Raw genomic sequence first — 21,450 nt, 5'->3', positions numbered from 1 at the left:
CAGCCGTCATTTCTCCCAGATCTCTTCCGTTTCCCTCCTTACTCTCTTCAATCTCTTGTAGCCTCGGTTACCACCAACCTCTTGACGTTGTCGTTTCCTTCACTGGCATCTGCCGCCCGCTTCTACCTTATGTCGAGATGAGAGACCCTAACTCTATCTCGCTGCCACCATCGCACACCGAAAACCCTAACCCTAAAGTGAATTTCTTATCGACACCATCAACGCCACCATCGCACATTTGAGGGTCCACCATCGACATAATCTCTTCAAAATCCTAGCTTCTACCATTACTGTATGTATGTTTCTTCGTTCTTTTTTCCCCTGTCTTTGTGTGTGTTTATTTGTTTTCATCTGTTTATTTGAGGTTCACCATCATCTGTTAGAGTTGATTTGAAGGTATGCTAGGTATAAGAGAAAAGAAGGGAGTGGTGTCGGATAATATTTTGCCTCCTTCTCTTTTCTAGCATCGTCGATCATGCTGTGAGGTGAAGGGGCTCTGATTTGATTCATAGAGCTATGAGGTGCATTGTTATTTTTCAACATTTTTCTTCAACTTTCTGATCCACAAAGTTATGATCATTTCTCAAGTACAGTTCTCGACCCTCTCTGTTTATCCGCCCAAATGTAGGTAAGAACATAATGATTATCGACCCTATCTTTTGTTTAACCATTTGGATTTCTTGATTTGTGGGTTTTTTTTATTTTTTTTTGTTGAAACATGGGAAGAACGAGCAAATCACTTTTATGAACTCTAAGTCTAATTTTATATGTATTTGTTTGTGGCTGCCTTCGACCTTCTCTGCATTTATCTGTATACAACTGACGAACACATGTGTATCGAGCAATTGATCAAGAAGCAAGAGGAATCTATTTCACGAATAATAGTTTCAAAAGGTTTAAAAGAAATCGATCTCAAACCAAGAGGTAAATATTCTAACTAGTTTGATTTTAATCGATTGATCAATTTTGTGGACCCCATACCTCGAGCTGTGTGTATACTCATCTATCATCGTTGCTCGTCTCCTTCCTCAAAAACCCACTCTCTCTCTCTCTCTCTCTCTCTCTCTCTCTCTCTCTCTAACCCTAGCCATCGTGAGGTTAAATTTATCCCCAATGATTTGTCAAGATAAGGTGAGTTCATAGTATGCCATCTCCATTGTCGTCTCTTCAGAATCATATTCTTTATTTGGAGAATCATTCCCAAATCCTTATTTTTAATCGAATTTACATAGGAAAAAAGTAAAAGATTTGTTAACCGGTTTGTATTCATTTTTATTGTATGAACCTCACTACTTGAATTTTTAAAATGGTTCCGTTCACTGAGGATGAACAAAATATGAATCTCGGAGCAGGTGATGAAGGCACCACAAACAATGACAACAAATTTTTAGGTAATACGATAATAGCCGCTTTTTACAGAGTTTTATTCTGATTTCATGATTTAATGATTTTGTTGTGCCCGAAACCTGCAATTTTTTTTGGATTGATTGATTAAATTGGGTGATAATTGAGTTGCAGTTTCAGATTTAGATACGGTGAAGGAAAAGTTCCAAAAAATTGCTTTTAGGAGAGGATTTGTCTGGTGTTTGAAAGGACGTTTCATTAGCTCATGCTTTGTCAAATGCCATTACGAATATAGCAGGTTTTACACATACTATACTTATACGTTCTGATTTTCAAAATCATAATTCAGTTTTGATTTTCAAAATCATAATTTAATGTTTGTGTGTGTGTGTGGTTGTGTTCTGATTTTCATAATCATAAATCTATGTGTGTATGTGTGGTGTGGCATGGTGTGTATCTATCTAAGAATAAATAAATTTTAAAGTACAGGGATTGAAGATTAAAATTATTGTAGAAAGAAATGAATTTAGGCTGGTGTGTATGGTGTAAGTGGCTGTATGCAAATGGAAAGTTTAAGGTTTGGCTTAAATGCAAGAAATAGCAGTACACTTTCAAGTATTTGTTTCAATTGTTTTAGCACTTGAACGATTTTGATGAAACCAAGCTTGGGATGTTCTTTTAGGCGATGAAAATGACTTCTTGTAGACCAACGGTTCCGAGACAACCAAGAATCTCTCCAGTGGTGGTAGGGTATTCTTTCTATTTGCGGGTCTTGACATGCTTTCTTTTGTTGCTGAAAACTGGAAATAGTGACACACTTGCTTCACTCACTAATGAGTAATGAATAAACTTTGTAGTTCTTTATTATCATATGGATGATCTCTTTTTAAAAAGAAACACTTTCTACCTTTGGGGCTATTTTTGCAGGTTATAACAATCTTTAAATTGTGTGTAGTTGCATGTTTGTGTGTGTAGTATTTGGTGGCATATGTTCATTAAATCCTTAAAAAAATAATTCCTAATGTTTTTTCTGGTTGCATACAGTTTGTTTGTCTGAGCAATTCATCAAAGGGATAAACAACAACAAATCTACAAGGAACGGCTCAGATTATTTCTTAACAAGTGCGTTACAGTCAACTTCCACATGGTGATTTGGTGTTTTATTTAGACTAAACACATACTCCTGAAAGCATTGAATTTTGTGACAATTGGTTTTCCATAGTCTTTAAAGAAGACGAGACATAACAATTATATGTGTTAGTATTCATGCTCTGTATTTTCTTTTTTCATTTAACTGATAACATGTTCTATATTTTTCACGCTGATATATTTTTGTATATTGCCTCAATGTTGTTTTGCTGCCAACTTCTGTCAGGTCCATGTGAAGGCGACATGTGAGGAAGAAAAAATGAGGAAACAATATCCATTGTCACCTTACAATTGTGAATTGTGAGTCCTATACAAGCATTTATCTATTGGAAATGTGAACTGTGAAGAATCTCCGTCGTCTGTGTATTGGATTCTACTATCTTTCTCTCTTTCTATCAGTCTTTCTCCCTTTCGGACTTATCATATGTTGCTCTAATTTCTGTCCCCTTCAATATGTTGATCAATGAACAAATTGACTAATCTAACTATCTATGATTTTTATCTATCTGTCCAGGTAACCCGCTCTCTCCGAGTATTTTGGAGTTAGAAGTATATTTTTTCCCTTTTACAAGCCCTTTTATGTTGCTATTGATTTGTGGTGAAACCAAAAAAAATACGTTAATAGTTGCTTAAGGTTCTTTTTATTAGGGTTCATGTTGCCTTGGTTCTATTTATTGAAGCACACAGGATATAAGTAGGTTTACATAAAAAGAAAAGATCCATGAGCATATTTCTGTACTAATGTTATCCTTGGTAAATGCACCTCATATCACAGATGGCGCCTGGGCTACATGCATCTCTTTCAAGTTTCATTTATTTGAAGAGCCTACTTAGCTTTAGTTTTAATATTCATGGTTGTTTGTTCTTTGTTTACATTGCTTATTTGATTAAGAAAGGGAATAAACAGGGGATTGTCTTTTAACTATTGATCAAAACTATTTTGTTTGTGAACAATGTTGACACAGGTGTCGCAAATGAGTTCTTGATGGCTCCTTTAGTCCAGTTGCAATCCTTTCTTAGTTAAGTTAACAAGTAAGATTCCTTATTTTTTCACGATGAATCTTTTTTTTCTAATTCAAACTTTTTAAAGTGTCATAGTCACCTTGTGTTGTTTTATTTATGCAACGTTTTTTGTGATCTTTTCTTAATAGAAAGATCATGTTTATGGTTTAGTTTATATAAATGGGGAAATTCATAATTTGTTAAAATAAAAAACACATGTTTGGTGAGTGTGACATAATATTTTATAATTTAAAGTGAATAAAGTTCAAAGAGTTATCAAGTAGCCTCAATATGTATAAATATGCTAAACATGTTTTGTTCATTACAAATATTTTTTATTTATCCAAAAAACATTTCTGTTAAAATATATGTTATAAATAAAGAAAACAAATAAATTGCAATATAATGATGTTCACCATTGTTCACTTTCCAATCTTGCATTTAGCCTTTTTTGTGTCAAATGTAGTAATGTACTTTTATCTTTCTCAAAGAACTACATAGCAAAGTTCATACGAAGTATGTAGTGAAATTCTTATGTCTGCCATTTTTGGTTTGTTGGATCGGCATCTGACAATGTTTGCTGTGATTTCTTTTATTATTTCTTGATGGTAATGGATTTCCTTTTAAAGCTAATTGGTTGTTATGTTTCTGATCACATGCTCTATGTCATTAATGCCTTTATGCACTCATTATTTTATTTTACTATTATTTTTCTAAATTTCATCCTTTTTTATTTGCAGAAAACCTAAAAGCAGAATGTCACAACAAGTTTGCGTACATGCAACAACATTTTAGCAATGACACAATTAAGTTGAGCTATTAGTTCTAACTAAATTCAAGATATAGCCCCCTACTTTCATTTAATTGTGTGTTATTTATAGCATCCTACTTCCATTTCTTTATATTGCAACATTTTATTTCTATTTTTTTTCTTAAGGCATTGTAATAGAAAGAAATTAAAGTAACATGGTTTAATAAACAAATAAAAGAAAGTAAGCTGCTATTTTTTCCTTTAGTTCTTTGATTATACATTTGACGTTTTTGTTGACAATCTTTTTCAAAATATTATGTGACTTTCATTTCGTTCTTCATTTAGTAGTCACAATTTGGTTGAATATTTCAAGATTGTTTAAGGGGATCATGGCAACATGACTCACTTAATATCGGGCTTATTCAATTGATTAAGTGCTAAACAGTTTACAAAGTAAAATCTTTGAGATATGGCAACCTGGTGATAATGGATGTTCATGTTAAAAGTGCAATAAATAACAATGTAATTCTACCAAGTCATTTATTATAGCATTCCACTTCTGTTTTATTACTATTAAAAGTATATCGGGTATAGCAATGCCATTCGTTGTTATAACTGAAATTCCATTTTGTTCATCTTGATAAGCATAAGCACTTTCTTTGATTTCATTTTCATTTTTTGATTCTTCATAGATATGCATTTGCCATAATTAAAATTTTTTCTTGCTTCTTCTCAATTTTAAGCATTATGATATTCCTTTCTCAAATGCATCACAGCTCCAATAAAATATGTTAACATTTAATATAATGTTTAGAAATTCTTTTTTTTATAGCAAAAACATATTTATTGAATTTTATAACAAAATCATATTTATAAATTTATAACATAAACACATTTTAATAAAAAACTGATAAATTTTTTTTTAAGTTTTATAACAAAAAAACATTTTGTTTCCTTTTCCATAAAAAAACAAATAATTTTTATAAAAGAAACATGCCTGATTTTATAAGTTTCATTAAAGAATCAAAATCAGTCTTATAGTAGAAAAAAAATGAACCCTTGACAAAAAAGTAAGTATACATACCTTATACAATGGTCAGATCGCACTCCTTTGGATTTTGAATGCATTGCATATTCTGTTTTATTGTTTATAATTTTACAACTAAAGTCACATACATAATGATCAGCCAATCATGTGTTCATATCATTTTTAAAGAATCTCAACGTTTCATTTTTAATTCTTTCTGATTTCGTTTCTACTATTATAACTCTTATTGATAATTTTTTGTGCAGTAAACTATTTGTGCAAAAACACTAATCCTATATACGAAGTAATTTCTGAAAAAAAAAAACCGCACCCGGCGCTTGGCGCTGGTAGACAGCTAGTTAATATAATCTATGAACTATATAAAATGTCTGTTCTACCTTTTTTTAATCTCTTTTTTTTTTCTTTTATTTATTTTTAATTTATATAAATATTAAAATACTTGGCCCACCATACCCCATACTCTCATACTCCCATACACTTAAACCCCAGCAATAATGAAGAAGAATTGAGAAATTGTTAATTTTGTACACATATCTAACAAAAAAATAATAATAATACGAGCAACAATTTTGTTGTGTACAAATCATCTCCCAATAGTATTATTGACAACACCAAAGACTGTTGTGTACAAATCATCTCCCAATAGTATTATTGACAACACCAAAGACAAGGAGCAGTTCAAGCAACCTTTAATGAGCAAAGTCTGAAATGGCCACAACCAATGGATTCCATTAAACGATAAAACAGGTATAGATGTGGGGAATTTCAATGTGCATAAACAAAGTGGAAGGAAGGAAGGACATCAGATCCAACATATTGGTCACAAGTTTGACCACCCATTCTAACCACAGTAGTGATAACATATGGGAGCAGGAACAAACGTTGAGAAGTGAATCAACTGATGCATAAGGTCAACTTGGATATGGACCATGATATGGGAGCTAAGAAAACATGCCATACAACATGAATTGAAAACCCAATTCCATTTCAAATATAGAGTTTTTTTTTCAACAAATAAGATTCATTTCCATGATTACAACACCAAAATAGATTTGAGATTGAAACCATGGCCGACGTACTCTAGTGAGGACTTCGTCTTCTTTTTCCTCAAATGACTCTTGACATACAAATTTAAAAACAATAATAAAACTGCAAAGTTCAATACAAAATTAAACCCCCAATATTGTCCACAGGCAAGGACCATTCACATCAAGAGAAAATTTAGAGACTGAAGTAATGATTTTTTGAAGACCTGGACCATTTATGTAAATTTGTCAAACTATAATTAAACCACATCATAAAAAGACAAATTAGGTATCTAGAAGTAAATGTTTTAAAGTGAGGGCCTATTACTTTGATCACTAAAATAATGAGATTAATAGCTGGTGTGTCTGTACTTCATTGTTACAATCAGAAGGCACACAATTTATAATCTCTCCTTCCTTCCACCTTCCATTTGTCAAGTTCTTACCCCCTTTGCTTTCTCTCTACCAACCGTCTCTCTATATATAACTCGTATATGCATATAAACCTCCATAAATCTCCTTCCAATTAAAATCCCTTCTTTCTTCAAATTACACAAGGATTTCTGATCAACCATGGCCATATCTCCAAGAAAGCTTAGAAACGATGTGTATTCATACTCATACCAAAACGACTCTAACACCCCTCTGGTCATCTCAGTTCTTGCTTCTTTAATTGACAGAACTTTGGTTAGAAATGAAAGAATCGGTAGAAAGTGTGCAGGCATGGGTGCCAGTGTCACCATCACAAAGACTGGTTCCAAAACAAGGGTTTTTGATTGCCATGAGACACCGGACATGACGATACAGTCCTATCTTGAGAGGATTTTCCGGTACACCAAAGTCGGACCTTCGGTGTATGTCGTGGCATATGTGTATATTGATAGGTTCTGCCGATCACATCCAGAGTTTAGGATAACTGGCCGGAATGTCCACAGGCTTCTCATTACAACTATAATGGTGGCTTCTAAATATGTTGAAGACATGTAAGTTTTGGTTCTAAATTACAAAAACTCCATGTTTAATACAAAATTAATTGGCGATTGTTCTCACACTCATTCTCCTATATCAATGATTGCAGGAACTACAGAAACTCATATTTTGCAAGAGTTGGTGGGATAACAACAAAAGAAATGAACAGTCTCGAGCTTGATTTTTTATTCTTGATGAACTTCAAAATGCATGTAAATGTGAGTGTTTTCGAAAGCTATTGTTGCCATTTGGAGAGAGAAGTAAGCATCGGAGGTGGTTACCATATTGAAAAGACATTACGATGCGCGGAAGAGATTAAATCTCGACAAATAGAAGAGAGAGGATTTAATCGAATCGCACGAATTACTTTGTAAATTACATTTTTTTAAATGTTTACAATATTTTGGTAGTATATTATATATGTATAAAGGAACAAAGATTTGGTATTTATTTTGCTTGAAATAGAATTTACTTGAGAAATACTACAAAATTGATGTTCTTATTGGAAATCAATCTTGTGATTTCAATATTGATAATATACAAAGGGTGAACAACATTCCCTATATTTTTGGGATCACATATTGCTCCCACTCTTCGAGAGTGAGGTTAATGTGGAATTAGAACTAGCTTAAGAGTAAATTAAATTTATCGGCTAAAAAACTAATTATATAACAATGATAAGTATATAGCTCAAATTTCACGGTAATTTGAGTAGGAAACATCAGAACCCAAATTGTACAAAATTTTACATTTTCTTGAACAAAATGAATGTCAAATTTCATATACTTTTTACATTGATGATGGATTGGGTTTTGAGATAACTATACAAACAAGACATTGTCAAGATAGAATAGTATTGCCTTGTGTATGGGAATATAATGCTCAAGAAGGAAATTTCACACTTAACTAGTTTGACAATGACAATTGTAATAGTCGATATTCAACACAATGTCAGCTCAAGATATGCCAATTTATCTTTTAATATTGCATCCGATTAAAATACAATATTTGAATGTGGATCATTGATAATTTAGGCACACTCCTTAGTCAGTGTTAGTTTCAACATTATGCTTGTGGGAGGAGCTAGCGTGAGATGTAAGATGTAGTTTAATGTCCCTTTAACATATAAAAAATTATGTGTTAGAAACTGGAAATGTGGCTCATCTGGCACATACATAAATAGACAAACTTTTTGACCAAGATACTTAATGTCGAGTCTTGTAGACATAAGGTATTAAAACACACCGACCAAGCTACAATAAGAGAGTCGGTGAAAAGTCGACCGGAATTGGCACTAAGTTTAGCGCTTGTGTCAATAGGTGTGACAATGGGGTTGCATGAGGTCATATTTGTTCGGGACAAAAGTGTTGAAAAGAGTGTCCAATGTCAAAAGTGTTGAAAAGAGTGTCCAATGTCATTAACTATTTGTGATATTTCTAATAATAGCACAGTCCTTTTGGGTTGCCCTTAAAACTCAAATTGAGTAGAATAAATTAGTTTATTAATTATTATGGTTTAATAATTAATTAGAAACTAATTGGAAAACATTTTAGAAATTAATTAAAAAGCTTATTTAATTAAAATGGTTGAATGTTAATTACTTAATAGTTGGTTGACTGGAATATTCCAAAACCCTTAGGAAATTAAGGCTAGATGAAAATCACCTCATCTCACATGAGATGAGAGGTGAATTTCGAATTTGCGTCCTATCCCACATAGGATGAGAGACAAATCTATGGAAGGGTCCTAAACTATAAATAAGGCTCTAGGGATCTCATCATTCCTTGAACATTCTCTTGACAAATTCGCCAACTCTCACATCCCTCTATAGTGGACAAATTCATCTCCCTCCTAGGGTTTGTGAATTTGACTCTCCTCTTAGTTAATCGTATTATGCTCTTTTGAGTTCATTGACTGTGAACCATGAGAGGGATTTTGGCTTGGATCCTTACATGCAAACAAGGTCGCACGTACAAGATATCAAGCTCGAAGGTCACTAACTGCAAAATAGGTATGTTGTTCTTCCTTCTTTATGTTTTCACAGGGTAGTAGTAATAACATGAAACTTAGATCCTTAGGTTGCATGAACACATACGATATTGTTTTGTTTCTACAGTCATGATCATGTGTTTAGATGCTTAGAAAACCTAATAGTGGTATCATAGCCTTAGTTCATGGTTACTTGTACTCTTAAATCCATATGATTTGATAATACTTGTTTATAATTGGAATAAAAAAATCAAAAATTATAAAACCAATAGTTGCATGGGGCGCGACCCGTCGGGATCTAGGTTTTTTGTGTTTCGTTTTAATTTATAACTTAAAGGTTTTTCAAATATGGATAACCACTTTATTTAAAATGTTTTAAATCTGGATTTTATTTTGGATAAATATCATTTAAATAAGAGATTTTAAATTTCAATATTTATTCTTATATTAATTTGGTATTATTTAAATAGTGATTTAAATTAGAATATTTGAAATTAATATTGTTTATAGTTATATTTTATGAACATCAATATTAATCAAACATTGATTGATAATATTGTCTCCTAGAAATTTAATTAGAATTAATAATTGACAATCAAATTTAAAGAGCTTTAAATATATATATATATATATATATATATATATATATATATATGTTAGAATAGTTAGAATAGTATCTGTTATATTTATAAGACATTTACGTCATGTGTCATTGCATGTTTAAATATTGACATTGTCAGTCTAATCATGATTAGGCTCACCTACTCCGATGTTGTAAGAGAGGTTTTAAGAGGTATCTTTGATTACTAATGAGGTCGTTTTTAATAGATCTATAGTTTACCTTCCTTAGCGACTCTTTTCATTTTGAGAGTGATGTAGAACTCGTGAATCTCAAGTGTAAGTTGAGCCGAGGACCATGCATTTTTGCATGGTTGATTCACCAGCTGTTATATGATCCGCGACGAACCTGACATAGAGTTTGAGATGAGCATAATCTAAGATAAACATGTCATTGATAGTCAATGAATTTTAAAAGAATCTAGGAATTTCATAGTGGTTGAAATTTGCAAAGTGTATTGCCTAAATAAATAACTTTGTGGTGTGTTTATAGCGACCCTTTACACATCATGGAGCCAAATATGGATCCTAGATTTATTAAATATTTTTATTTAGGGTAATTATTTTTAAGGATTATTGTATTGAACTAACTAGAACCTCTCTTTTGTAGATGTCGATCCCGAACAACAATAATCTTCCTACTCCTCCTCCACCAACTCAAAACACTAACTTCTCGATCTTGTAAGTTCTGAGTAGGGAAAAGGTCAATGCAATTCGATCAAACTATTTAGATTGGTTCCGTACCTGGATGTTTACATTGTGGTATGAGAAAAAAGAGTATGTTCTCGACAATGATGTTGCCAAACTTTCAAAGGATGTTACTGAAGAAGAAGTTGTTGCATACAACAAACACTATAATTAACCGACCAAAGTGGTTTACCTCATGTTGGCTGCCATTGCCTCTTAGCTCCAAAAGAGATTTGAAAACCGGGGTGCCTATGACATGAACCAGCAACTTAAGGAAATGTTTCAAGAGAAAGCAAGGCAAGAACGATTTGAGATTGTTAAATCCCTCATGGCATTTAAGAAACAAGAGGGAGCTTCCGTATGTGCACACGTCTAAAAGATACAAAGAAAGATTAGGGAATCTAGGTGTCAAGCTACCAAAGGAGTTGACCATTGACATGGTTTTAAACTCAATTTGTAGTTCATATCAACAGTTCATTATGAACCACAATATGAACAATCGTGATAAGACCTTGATGGAGGTGCGTAGCATGCTTAAGACTGCTGAAGCAAGCATGATGAAACCTCCTATCTCAAACCCTACTGCTCCTATCTTGGCCATTGATCATGGTACTGCTAAAAGGAAAAGGGTTTCTCATCCCAAAGGAAATGGAAAGGGTAGGGTTGGATAGTCTGACCAAATCTATAAGAGAAAGGTCCAAACTGAAATAGTTCATATGACTGATCCAAATGAGGTTGTGTGCTTCTACTTCCAGAATAAGCGACATTAGAAAAGTAGTTGCCTTAAATACCCAGAGAATCTGAAGAAAGGCAAAGTCAAAGTGGTTGGTACCTCAGGTATATTTATAATTGAACTCCATAACACATCCACTTCTAATTTTTGGGTTCTTGATACAACATATGGTACTCATATTTGCTATGATATATAAGGACTAAAGCAAAGTAGGAATGTAACAGCCCACAAATTCAGATAAAAATTTTCATTTAATAATTAGAAATCTCATTCATATTTATTTTTCCAAAATTCCATTACATAAACACATTGCTCAAAATATCAGAGTATCCAAAACAACTAGTGCAGAAATACTGGAGAGTGTACACTGCGCCATCAAGCCGGGCCCTTGCCCTTAGAACTAGAAGTACCTGAAAACACCCTACAAAACTATAAGCACACGCTTGCTGAGTTTCCCAACATACACAAAACACATAACCACATAACTCCATGCACATATATACATAGATTTGCCATGGACTCCCTACATGGTATTCATCTGGAATGCCATGGGCTACCCCCATGGTCTTATATCCAAGGGCTATGGGCTCCCCCTCATTGTCTTACCAAGTGTCATGGGCTCCCTCCATGGTCTTCACATAAGTCAATACATATCAAATCACAAAACTATTGCATATTCAATTATTAAAATCTCATATCAAGTAATGGGTCGGCATTGGTGCCTTCGACCCATTGGTATAGTGAGAAGAATCACCTCAGTCTGCTGAAAACAATCACTGCTTAACTACCAGCTAAAGTCTCACACTGAAAAAATATACAAATACCCTAATTAGGATTATAACTCAACCTAATCAAAGGGCCCAGATTTCTAAGCCCAAGACCCTCCATAATGGACCAAAGGTCATTCCTTCACTAATGGGCCTAGCATCAATGTCCAATTCTATATTGGGCCATAATGCCCAATAGGCCTAAACATACCAACATTGGCCCAAAGATAACTTCAGGCCCAAACACCAGCAAGTCCAGGCCCAAATCCATAAGGGACCAAAGGTCCGAAGTCCGCCAACGCCCAAAGCACCCTGAGAGCGTACGTCCAACATACCTCTTCTGTACGCTTAGCGTACTGGGCTAAGGGTTGTACGTGCAGCGTACAACATAGTATGCCCAACGTACGACTGCTCATGTATAAAAGTCCATTAAGTTCTGAATACTTGAGATCTCAACGTCTAAATCCAGATCTGAGTCTATTAAGAAGTCCTAGGGCATAAAATTGGCAACTTTATGCCCTTGCATGTCACATGGGATCCCAATACTTCATTTTTGCCATTAAGAGCACTTTTAAGACCTTAAACTCATGCATGGTGTCAATACAACCTTCAAGATGTCATTTTTATGCATTAAACATGCCCCAAGGAGCTTAGATCCAATATTTCTAACCTCTGGAGTTGCTAAACTCGCAAGAGGGGATCCATGAACCAAAAATGGACTTCATAACAAACCCTAACTCAGACTAACAAAATAGATGGCAACGTCTAGAAGTTTTACCTCCAGAAGTTCCTCAAGATGGACTAGATGCAGGATCTAGAATCTCAATAACATCCAAGGCTTGATCACCACCTTCTCCTTCTTGAAAACTCACTAGAAATGGCCACCAAAACACTTTTAAGCTCAAGGATACACTCTTACGCAAATCTGGGGATTTGGGACGATAATAGACTATAAAGGCGACTAGGGTAAGGTCCAAGCAACATAAAAGTGTTTAAATTGGAACCTTGCCCTAAAATTATGGTTTTAGTCCTGAGCCACGTACGCCCCACGTATTGCTTGGTACGCACCGTGTACGTGGTGCACACCCACGACCAACTTTCCCCCAGTACGCTAAGCGTACGTAGGGAGCATTTTTGCAAAGAAAAATTCATTCCAGGGGAAAAAGAGTAATTACCTGAACCTCGATCATTACAAGGAAGTTGAAGCATGGGAAGCTCAATCTGATCATAAGAAGTAGGCACACTGCAGCTGTTACAAGGATCGTGGTTTACGAGCTCGTGCTTGGTGGTGATGTTCATCTTAGTTTATTAAATTGTTGCTTTTCACCTGATATGGCATGAAATATTATTTCTTTTCATGTATTGAATAAGGATGGTTGTCAATTTTCTTTTGATGAAATGGTGACATTTTGGTTTATAAGAATGGTTCTTTTATTTTCATAGCTAGTCCTTGCAATGGTAGTAATGAGAATCTTGTTTGTGTAAGTAAGTTTGATAATCTAATATTAAACGTTGGTTCTTCCAAAAGTGAATTGAATAAATTTTATATATGGCATTATCATCTAAGGCATATAAACAAGAAACACATCACCAAGCTCTAATCGGATGGGATCTTGGAATCATTTGACCTAAAGTCAGATGATGTATGAAAATCTTGCTTACTTGGCAAGATGATAAAGGTGCCATTCACAAGTCACTATGGAAGAGGCAAGGATTTGTTGGACCTCATCAACATGGATGTTTGTGGACCATTCAGATCCGCCACAAGACATGGTGAAAGATACTTCATGACTTTCATTGATGATTTTAGTAGATATGGATATATCTATATAATCTAGAATAAGTCAGAAACATTTGAAGTGTTCAAAGAATTTCAAAACAAAGTAGAGAATCAACTAGGCAGAAATATCAAGATGCTTCGATCCGATAGGGGGAGAATATTTAAGTCTTGAATCCTATGATTATCTTAATAATTATGGAATAGTTTCACAATTGTCTCCTCCCAAAACACCATAACTCAATGGTGTTGCTGATAGAAAAAATTGAATGCTATTAGATATGGTTCGATATATGATGAGTCAAGCTGCATTTCCAATAACCTTTTGGGGGTATTCATTAGAGACAAACGCCCACATCTTAAACCTCATACCAACTAAGAAAGTTGCTAAACCACCCTCTGAAATGTGGAGTAGGACATGTCATTCTCTAGCACATATAAAAGTCTAGGGAGGTGAGGCTTATGTTCGTCGTGAGTCCAACGATAATCTCAAACCCATATCAGAGAAGTGTTAGTTCATTGGTTAACCATAAAAGTGCTTTAGATAATTGTTTTACAAGGCTTCTGAAAACAAGATGTTCGTTTCTCGAAAGGGATTCTTCCTTTAGAGGGATATTATATACAAAGAAGCGAATACGAACTGAATTGATCTTAAAGATATTAAAGATTCAATTGAAGAAGAACCTTTAGTTGGAACTAGCACTCAACCTAAGGTAGAGAAACCTGTTGATCAAATTGATATATCCCTACCTCCCCTTCGTAGGTCCAATATAGTTCATCTTCCTCCTGAGTTCTATGGTTTCATATTACCACAGAAGGAGATGTATTGATCAGTGATCGTACACTGGTTAGTATGTAACATCCAGTTTTAGAATGTTTCTAATTTCAGGATAGTGGACCGTAATTGTAACACCTGGTCCTTGTAGGTATGCTTCATATATCTTTAATTTTAAAAGTCTTACAATTTGGGTGTTTTCGTCCTACGAGCAGTGTAGGATAGCCTCCTACGCAGTATGTAGGAGAATTGGTGGACACAAGACATACATGATCTATGTTGGGTGTAGAGCTGGTTAGGCTGGGCGTAGCTGATTGGTTGTCAAACCCTAATTTTTAGGGTTGTGATCCATATCTAAGGTCTTTAACCCCTTGAGGGATTTCTTATCATCAACCTCCGCCCCTTGTTGTAAACCTCTCGAAACCCTAATGCCCTTGAGTGATATTAAGGTCCTTATGTGTTGTTTTGGTGCACTTTATAGAAGGAAGACACCATTGTTGGAGATTTGCAGGCTCAATCTTGTGGATCAAGGACCTTTTGGCTCTCATTCATCTCCAGAAGGTATAAAGTTTGTACATTTATGCTTCCTTTGTTAGATCTAGCTAGGTTGTTAAAGTTTATGCCATTTTTGGTCCCATTGCTCTGGTCGTTTTGAGTATGAGCTATTCTAGACCTTGTAGATTGCTTTTCCATGCATGTTTGTGGTTGTTAAGTCATAAAAATGGGATCTTGGCCACTTCCAACCATCCATGCATGAGTTCTTGGTACGTAGAAGTTGTCATGATATTAGGGCTTGTCTTTAAGCCTTTGTAAGCCATGAAAATGCATAAAGTTTAGGACTTTATCTCTTAGGACATTTATTAGAACTAGATATGAGAGTTAGGCATGGTGTCTTTCTGTATTAAGCACTTAATGGGAAGTTCTGGCATCAGTGTAGTTACACATGACGTAACTTAGGATATGTAGCGTGTAGCCCCATATTTCCCCGTTTTTGCCACCTTAGGCTCTACGAAGGGTGTACAGCTGTTACACATGGCGTAATCTAGTTGGGTGTTGACTTTTGACTGTTGACTTTTACCAAGTTTGACTTTGGGTCATTTGGGGTACATTGAGTAGTGGATTGAGACTTGGTCTTTGTTTTTTGTATAGACAACCTATAGAATCGGTGTTTGGAGTAGTGATTAGTTCAGTTATCTTTTGAGCCTTGAGATCTGATTTTCGCACTGTACTCGTGGGTCGAAGACACCAATGCCATCCCACTAGGTTGTGTTATGTAACCTAGTATATAGGATGGTTCTATGATATAGTGCTCCATTAGATTGTTGGATCTATATCTGTACCTGTATTTGTTGGTTATATGTTTATCTGTTGCATATGTCGACATAGTGCGGTTGGGTTGAGGTGATACTGCTTGGTGTAGAAGCCAACAAACTCAGGAGCAATCTAGACATAATCTGAGGGCTGGGAGGGAAATTCAGACTTATGTTGTGGGCTCGGGAGCAATACAGACATAAGATGAGGGTTGGGAGGGCAATCCAAACTTATACTATGGGATGATGGGTAATCTAGTCTGATGACTGTAGACCCACCATACTTGTTGTATAGGTAATGTTGTGTGGGGGTATTTTGGGGGAAACTCATTAAGCTTTAGCTTACAATTTGATTTCATAGTTTCAGGTACATCAGATGATCGGGGCAAGGCAAAGGCATGATTGTGCACATCATCCTTAGATATTTTACTGATAGCTGATTTTGGGATACTCTGGTTAATTATTATGGCTTTTTGGAAACAATATTTTCTATGATTTATGGATTATTAAATGGTTTTGAAAATGAAATTTTTTACTATGATTTTTAGCATATCACAAGTTGGTAACAGAGCCCTGGTTTAAGAGAATTGGATGAACACATGACTCCAAACTCAAACTAAGGATCTGTAAAATATTTTTCAAAATTAACTCTAAAAAACTGACAGAAAGGATGTGATGCATATATTCAGCCAGAGCCAAGGAAAGTGTTACCCAAGATACCCATACTTGTTCTGTGTATTAATGATATGAAAGAATTTCATGCTAGTTTTAGGCTAGGAATTTTCAGGAATTGTATGAGAGAATTGACTGATTTGTGATGCCTGATAGCCTATGATAATTTCTTGTTATGCTATACGGAATTGAAGTTATTATTGTGTTGCTTAATGTATGCATCATAGTTATACATAACTAAGATTTTATATCCTGGGAATGTTTGATTTAGCCTTATTTCCTGTTCCTTGCCTAGTTGTGGGCTTAAGGTAGAATCAAGTATTTGACTGTCTATCGAATCCAGTGTTATGTATGATTAGCATACACGAGCGACTGTAGGGTTAGTGGAACTTTCATGAGTGAGTATGGTTTGTAGTAGGCCAGCGTGAGGAATGATTAGCCACTCTCGAGAGAGTGAGTATAGGATGTATGCGTACCCTAGTTATTGAGCTTCGTAGTTGGGTGGTCTGTGATGATTCTCCAACACATATACGGGTAGGCGTGGAAGGTAGTATTAGCCTATACTACTGAAAGCACATGACCTATACATATATCAAGGAAGTCATGAACCCCGAAGATTTAGTGATCCTTTGATGATGATGTTGGATTAGTGTCTAAGTCCATAACTATATTTGGTATGTACTTGACCCGGTTGAGCATGGTCCTTTCGGGTTGCCTTCACCAAAGCAATTTGACAGGATGATTTATAAAGAAAGAGGATATTGTGGTTTATTAATATATTATAAGAATAATATATTAAGAGAGAAATCATATTTGTTTAATTAATATTAGTTAAATAATTAATTGAGAATTAATTATTGTGACTAAAAGAGATTAATTAAATAAAGGGGACTGGAACTGCAATTATAAGATAATTGATTTTGGGCTGAGAATTCTTATGGATTAAGGCATGGTCGAAATTAAGGTGGACTCCATCTTGAATTCGTCCAAGGGGGCCTTATTCTGGAAAGTTCTGTGGACTGCTTAAGGCCTAAGCTATCCAATTAGGGTTTTGACTGAAACCCTAGCAGCTCAAGTATAAAAGGACCCCTAAGGCATCAGAATTCGGCCACTTGATCCCTTGGAAGCTTGGAGCCGAATTCTAGCCTCTCATCCTCTCTCCTAAACATCATCCTCATGCATTGGTGTTTGTAAGCCATTAGAGGCATCGCATATGAGGTGCTTGGTTCTCGTAAGCTTTGAAGATTCAAGTTTCTTACTACAATCAAGAGGTAATATTCTTACTTGGTTATTTATATAGATCTCAAGTTTTGTAGTATGCTAGATTAGGGTATTCAAGTCTTAGATGAATTGCATGTATAATAGAGAAACCTAGATCCAAGCTTTAGGGTTTTGCATGAGCACATAGGATTGTTCTTTTGTATAAAACCCATCAGATGAAATAGTATGAAATGTGGCTTTATTGATGTAGTTCGATTTGTTTTTCAGTGTGGCAATCAGTAGAGGTTCTCGGTCAGGAGATGGCAGACCAGTGAGGCCAGGTTTGACTGACGACGAGATACGTGAGATGATCACCACCAAGGTGACCATAGAGATTAGGGAGTCGATCCTGAAGATATTTGGGTCTATTGAGACCACCATGATCAAGATGTTTGACAAGCACTATTTTGCCGTTATAGAGGATGTTTCTGCCGTAGTCAGTACAGTTGTTGCTGTTGTGGGGACTCCAGGGGAGAGGGATGGTGCAGTACCGGGACTTCAGCAACACGAACTCCCCAGAGTTTGACGGGGTCAAGGACCCGATCGTTCCCATGAGGAGTAGAAGGTCAAGTTCACCTTGAACCTTCTTCGTTTGGGGGTAAACTACTGGTGGAAGCTGGTGACCAGTGCTTATTCTCCCGCGGAGAAGGCCGCAATGACATGGGAGCATTTTACATAGATATTCCGTAATGAGTATGTTGCACTCATGGAGAATGGAAGGTTAGCCCAAAAGTATCTGTCATTGAAGCCAACGACAAAGTCGTTGACAGAGATCACCAAGATGTTTACTAAGAGAGCCCTTTTATGCCCTGAGTATCCTGCTTTGGAGCAGGTCCAGATGTTTTGTTACTTGAGCATGCTCAAGACGGTGATCCGTGAGTTTGTGTCGAACCAGATATATGGTTCTCTCTCCGAGTTGCAATCCTTCGCTCGGAGAAGGGAGATTGATATTGAGACCCAGACGAGAGAGAAGAGGCGGACCCCCGTCTAGTCATAGGCAGTAGTGAAGCGGTTTAAGCCCGTTGATTCATGATCGAGGAGACAAAGAGGCCGCAAGGCAGACGTATGAGGAAAATGGCGATTAACGTTTGGATGCCACACATATGGCAGGAAGGGGCACATTGCAAGGGATTGTCATCAGCAGGCCCCATTGCCGAGCACCAGAATTTGCTACCATTGTGATCAGGTTAGCCATATGAAGGCCAACTGTCCCTTGCTCGCCACACCAGTACAGGCACAAGCTACGACTACTTTGAGGATTACAGATGGATGCTCGGGGAGGGTTGAGACCTCGAAGGCCAAGGGTCGTTCTTTTCAACTCTCAACGGAGGAGGCCAGGGCGGCGCCTGGCGTCGTTACTAGTATGTATGCATTTATTTTTGTTCAGTTCTTTCATGTATCCTTATGCTTGCAATTTTGATAGGTACCTTCTTAGTGAATTCTTTGCCTGCTCTTCTACTTTTGGACTCAGATGCGAGTCTGTCCTTTGTATCTCAGTCCTTCATTAGGGATTTTTGCATGATTCTTGGAGAGTTGAAGTGTCCGTTGTGAGTTTTTGTCACCAATGAACACGGGGTTTCTACTTAGAGTGTTTTTAGGGATTCTAATTTGCAGATATTTGGGGTTCCTTAACCGATTGACTTGATTCCCATCCTTATAGGGGATGTGTGCGTGATTGTAGGGATGGACTGGTTGAGTAGATTCGGAGCCATGATCGATTGTGAGAGGCAACTGGTAGTAGTTCGAACCGCAAGTGGGGGAGAACCGACTATTTATGGCGAGGGTACCATGGTTGGTTTGGACTTTTGTTCAACTTCTAGGGATCGACAATATCTTCAGCATTGGTGTTTGGGTTATCTTGCTTATGTGGTTGATACTCGGGATGATAGGAGAGTTTCGGTTATATGTTCCAGTAATTAGAGAGTTTCCATATGTATTTCCGGAGGATTTACCCGGTGTGCCTCCCGTGAGGCAGGTTGAGTTCAGGATCGATCTGATCCCTAGTGCATCACTGATTGCTAAGGCGCTGGATCGCACTACCAGAGATGCAAAAGTTGTCCTCTAAGCTTCAGGAGTTGTTGGGCAAGAAGTTTATCCGACCGAGCAGTTCACCATGGGGAGCACTGATTTTTTTTGTAAAGAAGTAGGATGGGTCTCATCGTATGTGCATAGACTACTGAGAGTTGAACAACTGAACAGTGAGGAATCGTTACCCACTCCGTAGGATTCATGACCTCTTTGATCAGTTTTAGGGTGCATCTTCTGTTGGGTTTTGAGCATTCTAACACTTCCTAAGTGTACATGCAACCCTATTAAACCTTGGATCTATGTTTGTCTAAGATACATGCAAAATATTATTTTCCAAGGTTTATAACCTATCTAGCATGGCATGGGGTACTTTTAACCATAAACGAACTAGATGAATTACATACCTTTTGTTGATTGTTGATTCCTTGGAGTTTGAGAGCCAAGCACCAATAATGTGAATGCCTCAAATGGAAATCACAAATCACCACAAATTTGGAAAATGTATGAGAGAGTATACTAACTCTTGATTTTGGCCACCACACTTACACACACATTAGTGTCTTTTTCATGCAACATAAGCTTGTTTATATAGTGTACATGGTTAGGGTGAAACCCTAATAACCCATGTCTTTTCCTCTTCCAAGGATCCATGGGTAAAAGCTCCATGGATCATCCATGGACTTCCATATAAGCTTAGCCCATTCCAAATGAGTGTTAGCCCACACCATATAAATATAATAGCCCATGATTTAATTAGTCTTCCTTTTAATCACTAAATTAATTCATAATTAATTCAAGATTAAAACTAATTAGGTAACATGACTTTATATTAATATATTATAACTTATAATATATTAATAAATCGTAAGTATACAACTCTCATAAAATTATCAATAACTAGTTCGGGTGAAGTGCAACCCAAATGGACCATGCCGGGTCGGGTCAAGTATATACCAAATAAGTTATGGACTTAGACACCTTATCCAACAGACTCCCACTTGGATAAGTCTAATAATTGTATTTGCCTATATTACTTCAGGAACCAACCGGCAATCGTAGCTCTCGAAAACTCTTGTGAACTATGAAGCGCCATTTTAGATAAGTGATCATATAATCCTCTGCTCTCATGATATCAGCCGGACAAATACATGGAACAATGTCTTACTTATTGTCTAGCAGTTGTTTCTCGATTTCCGATTTGTTTGACAAAGAACTTAACTGAACACATCAATTTAGTTCTGACCGGGCCCGGTACATGGGTCAACACAAAATCATCGAGGGGCCCAGATATCGCTTCTATTTCTAGAAGGAACAGATAAACTTCGACTCATATGCTTGTTCTACTACTTATTGAATTGCACACAAAGGCACGTTTTATAACATCAAGTTACTGATGCGTTTACGTGCAATCAATGCACAACCAACTCATAGGTAACAACTCATATCTCTAGGTTTGAAGACTTATATGATATTACCGTCTCACGATCACTCGAGATAAATTCCATGAAGTGATACAAGTGAGCGTGGGTTTATTCCAATACTCATA

General features: G+C 36.1%; 1 protein-coding gene and 1 long non-coding RNA gene across 3 annotated transcripts; both read left to right on the top strand.

Annotated features, from left to right (window-relative positions):
• Positions 1-340: 340 nt before the first annotated feature.
• Positions 341-2,529, top strand: LOC145123426 (uncharacterized). 2 transcript variants are annotated; one of them, XR_013715141.1, is made up of 4 exons: positions 341-628; positions 1,519-1,642; positions 2,027-2,089; positions 2,389-2,529. It is a non-coding gene; the product is annotated as an uncharacterized LOC145123426 (long non-coding RNA). The 2 variants fall into 2 exon arrangements; XR_013715140.1 differs by lacking the exon at positions 341-628 and having other exon boundaries at positions 1,214-1,642.
• Positions 2,530-6,717: 4,188 nt separating this feature from the next.
• LOC145125263 (cyclin-U2-1-like) lies at positions 6,718-7,865 on the top strand. The gene is made up of 2 exons (XM_079060749.1): positions 6,718-7,302; positions 7,398-7,865. The coding sequence occupies exons 1-2, from the start codon at positions 6,893-6,895 to the stop codon at positions 7,660-7,662; spliced, it is 675 nt and encodes a 224-aa protein (XP_078916875.1). The 5' UTR covers positions 6,718-6,892; the 3' UTR covers positions 7,663-7,865.
• Positions 7,866-21,450: the final 13,585 nt, after the last annotated feature.

The sequence above is a fragment of the Lactuca virosa genome, chromosome 7 (assembly GCF_052849685.1).
Source record: "Lactuca virosa cultivar CGN04683 chromosome 7, Lactuca_virosa_CGN04683_v6, whole genome shotgun sequence".
In the NCBI taxonomy this organism is placed as follows: domain Eukaryota; kingdom Viridiplantae; phylum Streptophyta; class Magnoliopsida; order Asterales; family Asteraceae; genus Lactuca; species Lactuca virosa.
Note: the sequence above shows the minus strand (reverse complement) of the source record. Positions and strands in the feature narration are given on the sequence as shown.

Bases quoted from the DNA above. Each gene is read 5' to 3' on its own strand.
- LOC145125263 (XM_079060749.1), top strand. From the start codon at position 6,893: ATGGCCATATCTCCAAGAAAGCTTAGAAACGATGTGTATTCATACTCA. The intron at 7,303-7,397 runs GTAAGTTTTGGT...CAATGATTGCAG, and splicing joins TCTAAATATGTTGAAGACAT to GAACTACAGAAACTCATATT.